General features: G+C 38.1%; 1 protein-coding gene across 2 annotated transcripts; it reads left to right on the forward strand.

The window, feature by feature from the left end:
• Positions 1-1,486: 1,486 nt before the first annotated feature.
• Positions 1,487-4,837, forward strand: LOC104232496 (protein COBRA-like). 2 transcript variants are annotated; one of them, XM_009785719.2, is made up of 6 exons: positions 1,487-1,705; positions 2,415-2,494; positions 2,773-3,229; positions 3,319-3,478; positions 3,584-3,861; positions 4,393-4,837. In XM_009785719.2, the coding sequence occupies exons 1-6, from the start codon at positions 1,618-1,620 to the stop codon at positions 4,731-4,733; spliced, it is 1,404 nt and encodes a 467-aa protein (XP_009784021.1). In that variant the 5' UTR covers positions 1,487-1,617; the 3' UTR covers positions 4,734-4,837. The 2 variants fall into 2 exon arrangements, with proteins under 2 accessions (XP_009784021.1, XP_009784022.1); XM_009785720.2 differs by lacking the exon at positions 1,487-1,705 and adding an exon at positions 2,228-2,320.
• Positions 4,838-5,703: the final 866 nt, after the last annotated feature.

The following is a 5,703-nucleotide window of genomic DNA, read 5'->3' on the forward strand; positions in this document are numbered from 1 at the left end:
TTATAAATTTGAGGAGTGTTACAATCCCAAACCGGCATATGATGTGGTCCTAGATGAAGTCAATAACTTCTTTTTCTGTGACCTTCTCGAAGGCCTATGCTTCCACCCACTTAGAAAAATAATCAGCCATAAACAAAATAAATTTAGCTTTACCTGGGGCCGTTGGTAGAGGATCGACTATGTCCATTCCCCATTTCATGAAGGCTAGGGGGATAGGACTGAATGGAGTTGTTCTCCGGGCTGATGGATCATTGGTGTAAATCGTTGGCATTTATCGCATTTTCTGACGAATTCCTTAGTATCTTTTTCCATGCTATCCCAATAATAACCTGCTCTGATAATTTTGCGAACCAAAGACTCGGCGCCGGAGTAATTTCCACAAGTACCTTCGTGGACCTCTCGTAGAACATAATCGGTGTCCCTCGGCCATAAACATACCGCCAAAGGCCCATCGATGTTCTCCTGTACAATGTTCCGCCTTCGTCTAATGCAAATCCTTTTTCATTAGTTCTGTTTACCTCGAAAATACGAGTAACAATTAAATTTGATTTGTGGTTTTAAAGATATGTGATTTAGTTCAATACCAATTAATAACCAAGAAATATGAAGTAGAAATTAAAGAAATAAGTGAATCAAACCAATGTAACTCAGCAGCGGTGACCTCGAGGTAGGTTTAGGACAATAAGAACGATTAAGCAAGAAAAGTAAAGTAAGAGCAGTAGAGCTAAAGGACAATTCTGATGAACAGTAAGCAAAAAGTAGAGAGTATATTCTTTTCTCAATGATTAGATGATGTTACGAATTATTGGAGTCCCCTTTATATAATAGGAGAACCCTAAATAAGGTATATTTCTATTTATAGTAAGGAATATTTTTGATACAACTGTCTAACCGCCTAATACGGAATCGTACAATCCTATTCCGGGATTTGCGCCATGATCTTGGGGACGTGGCATGAATCTAGCTCATTCTGTTACGAATATATAACGGTACTATTTCGGGGTCGAGCATACTCGACTTCGGTCTTCCTCGTACTCCTATCTCCGGGCATTGCGTTCTGTCTTCGAGCTCGAGTTTGGTCCATCGGGCTCGAACTCGACCTCGCCCTTAGCCTATAAATCGGGGCATATGATTTTGACCGTATACAAGTTCCTTAATTTCATGTTCGAAACAAACTTACATTCAAAAAGAAAACATATATTACAAGTAACTCTACTTAATAAGCATTGATTGGGTAATTCTAATCAACAAACATTGATTAGTAACCCAGAATAAATGATAATTAATAACCAGCTGTAATTTGTTAATTCACGCGAATAGTGTAAAATTCACAATGTATCTAAGTGAAAGAGTACGTGTTGTTGCAGGTCAACTAATGGTGAGAAAAGTCTATACACTGTTACCATACACAATTTAAAAGTCAAACACCACTACTTAACCTCCAAGTTGGTTCGAATGAGTAACATGGCATGTGATTATGGAATTAATCCAACTTGCCAGTGACCACCATTGTCAACTTTCTCCCTCTTTAATTTCTCTCCCGCTTCAATTAGCCTATTTTGAGCAGAGTTTGACTCAGTAAAGCACAAGAATTCTGCAGCTACAAATCTGCAAGGAATGAAGTTCTTTATATCTCTTTCAAAGTTCAATGCCGCTGCTCTACTATTCGTGTTCTTGCTGTCATCTTTTTGCTTTTTCTCCACAGGTTTGCACACAAACTCCCAAATTCCGAATCCACTTTGTAATTTTCTAATCACCGTTTTACTTAGTTCTTGATATACTACTTAATTATATTCAAACTTAGAAAAATGTGCTTTTTGTACGAAGGAATTCATTTTTCAAGAAAATGTTTGCCACGCAGGAAGTAATTTTCTGGTGTTTGGTTTACCAAGAAATGTTTTTGAAGAAAAATCATCAAAAGGAAGAAAATGACTCACTTACTTGTGGAAGAAAGTCATTTTCCTTATGACTATCTGAACTTTTAACCTCATATTACTTGCTCCAACTAATACTGTCACATCATTATTATTATTACTCAAATTGTATGAGAACATTCTCCAACTTGTGAACATTATTATTAATCTTTAACATACAAATAATATATTGTCCAAAAAATATTTTCGACTCACTAATCAAACACCAAAAAGCATATTTCAGCAAAATATATTCTAAAGGAAAATGACTTCCCTTGTACCAAAAACAAGTAATATATGCTGAAAGCTGGCTATTTTCGGAGAGATCAGGGAGTTGACCTATAATTTTGAACATCAAGAAATTGGCTTTCCCTTTTTCTAGAAAATGATTATGTCTCTTTTTTGTGGTTAGATGCATATCATGTAGTAACTTGTATTTTTACTATATTTGTGCGTATTATTTGTCATTCTCTTACATTTTTGTTTCTGCGTTTCTTCCAGATGCGTATGATGCACTTGATCCGAATGGGAACATCACAATAAAATGGGATGTCATCAGCTGGACACCAGATGGATATGTTGTAAGAATAAATTTGATCTATTGCTATGTGCATTGCAAGTTTGATTAAGAATGGATTTTTCGTTATTAGTTCTTTCAAGCATTAGTTATTGCTTGTCCATATTATCTGTCTTTTAAGGTTTTTGCACGTCCGTTAAGAAAGACATCTAATAGTGCAGCCTTTGGACCTCAGTCTTATGTTCAGTTTATCTTATAGTGCATTAACTTGTAGCTTTTACTTCTCCTTATTAACATTTGTGGAATGGAAAGTGTCATCTTAGTTGTGTAGCATTTGTACAGGCTGTGGTGACTATGTACAACTTCCAGCAATATAGGCATATTCAACCCCCAGGCTGGACTTTGAGATGGACATGGGCTAAGGATGAGGTAATATGGAACATGATCGGAAGTCGGACTACAGAGCAAGGTAATTGCTCAAAATTCAAAGGAGATATTCCTCATTGCTGCAAGAAAAATCCAACAGTTGTTGACTTGCTGCCGGAAACTCCTCATAAACAGCAGATTGCAAATTGCTGCAAGGGAGGAATGCTCAACTCATGGGGGCAAGATCCTGCAACTGCTTTTACTTCATTCCAACTCACTGTTGGTTCTGCCGGAACAAACAACAAAACAGTTAGAGTACCTAAGAACTTCACGTTACAAGCGCCAGGGCCTGGTTATACTTGTGGACCTGCTAAAATTGTTAAACCGACTAAATTTATCACTCCAGATGGGAGAAGAGTGACACAGGCTATGAGTAAGTTAATTGCTTCAACTTTATTATCATGCTTAGTTGCAGTTTTACAATAAAGGCTAACTTCTAACACTCTGTACTGTTAATGACAGTGACTTGGAATGTCACATGCACATACTCACAGTTCCTGGCTGAGAAAAATCCTAAATGTTGCGTCTCCCTATCGTCGTTCTACAATGACACGATTGTACCTTGCCCTACATGTGCTTGTGGATGCCAGAATAATAGTACTAAGCCGGGAACTTGTGTGAAGTATGTCTAACAAAATATTTTCTTCAATTTCTTTCTCTCACGGGCTAAATCTCTGAATTCTTTTGTTATTTACTGTTAGGGTACTTCACCTTTGTTTTCTTGCAGTCCAGAAATGCCGCACCTATCTTCAATTGTTTCGGACCATGGAAAGAAAAACTTTACTCCTTTGGTCCAGTGCACAGATCATATGTGCCCAGTTGGAATTCATTGGCATGTGAAGCTCAACTACAAGGATTATTGGAGGGTTAAAATCACTATAACAAACTTCAATTACCATATGAATTATACACAATGGAACTTAATTGCCCAACATCCGAACCTTGATAACATCACTCAGCTTTTCAGCATCAATTACAAGTCATTAACTCCTTATGGAGTGATAAGTAAGTTCTCCATCTAATTATAAATGTTATATTATCTACTTAGATGTTAAATGGATAACTACTATACATGTTCCATGCTTTAATCTTGAATTACTTTTACCAAAGGCTCACTTTTGGCTAAGCACTTTGCCTCGTTTAGGCAGCGCTTCATTGCAGTCAACAAGGCGCTAAGGCGGATGTCTCATCACCAATGTGCATTGTCCCGAAGAGACGATACTAAACAATAAATATTTCACTTAATTATAAATTTGTTAAATTCCTTTGTCCATATAATTGTCATTTGTGCATATAAATATCATTTTTGAACTTTGTATGTATTTCTTCCTTTATGTGCGCCTTTTTTACCACTAAAGCTCGCGCCTTGTTTGCGATTTGAGCCTAAAGCCCTAACAAACCTGTGCTCTTTTTGCCTTTGAAAACATTGTCTAGAATCGCAGTCCATTCTTATATTGGTTGGAAATATTACTCTATTGAAGATATTACTACTAAGTTTCCTTACATATATGACTAATCTCCTGGACCTTTTCGCAGATGATACTGCTATGTTATGGGGTGTTAAATCCGACAATGATCTGCTCATGCAACCTGGTCCATTAGGAAATGTCCAGTTCGAACTTCTACTCCGAAAAGATACATCAAATTTCACTTTTGATAAGGGGTGGGCTTTTCCTAATAGAGTTTATTTCAATGGTGATAACTGTGTCATGCCACCTTCTGATGCATATCCACATTTGTCGAATGATGTTTCTGTCATGCCACCTCCTGATGCAGATCCGCATTTGCCAAATGCTGTTTGCCAATGGAAGATCTCGTTGCTTAAGTTATTAGTGACACTTCTGTCCTCTATGGCATTCTTCTTTGCATATATATAGAGAAGTATATCACTTTCCAATTGGTCAATGCCTATCAATAGATTTCCTCTAGCTGTTGTATTACATGTTCTGCTCACCTGCTAAAACCATTTGTTTTTTGTACATTTCTCAAGCTCACATTGTTACTAAAGCTTTCCGCGAATAAAGATGTCACACCCCAACCTTGGGAGGTGTGGCTGGCACCCGATGCCCGAAGGCCCGAGCGAACCAACCATGAGATACGATCTGAAATATAATAACCTGCAGGCAGAAGAGCCCAACACGACATATATATATAAACTAGGCCAACAAGGCTGCAACAACAGTATAACAGCTATCCAGAAGGCCGATAGGGCTACGAAAAATATATATATACAATGACCGCTAGTCTGCAAGCCTCTAAGAGTGTAAGACAATCTCAACAGGGCGGGACAAAGCCCCCGACATGCCCAAAACCACACATATACATCTGTAATAGTACCTATGGACTCAAAGTCAGCAACTCCGAAGAAGTGGAGTGCGAAACCCAACGCTGATCCTGGGGGTCCTACTGAGGAGGCACGCCGCTCTGTCTATCCGAACCTGTGGGCATGAACACAACGCATAAAAATGCGTCAGTACGAAATATGTACTGAATATGTAGGGCGACAAGTGTAACATGAAAAATGTAATTAACAAGAGAAGAGATATAAAGACAATTTGAATTCTGAAACTAGCCTCGGTAGGAAACTAAAATTCAACCTGGATATAAATGTATGCTCGTGAAATCGTCGTTCACTATCGCTACTTATAATATATCACATTATATAATAATAAATCCCTCTGTGGGGCTATAATATCCATAACATACCCGGCCATAATAAAGGCTCGGTAGAATCGTACCCGGCCACGTGAAGCTCGGTAATCCCAACTGATCAGTGGTTACACAATATGTGTCATACCCGGCCGTCTATAGTGCGGCTCGGTAATGAAAGTAAATACATACATATGC

The sequence above is a fragment of the Nicotiana sylvestris genome, chromosome 9 (assembly GCF_000393655.2).
Source record: "Nicotiana sylvestris chromosome 9, ASM39365v2, whole genome shotgun sequence".
Lineage (NCBI taxonomy): Eukaryota > Viridiplantae > Streptophyta > Magnoliopsida > Solanales > Solanaceae > Nicotiana > Nicotiana sylvestris.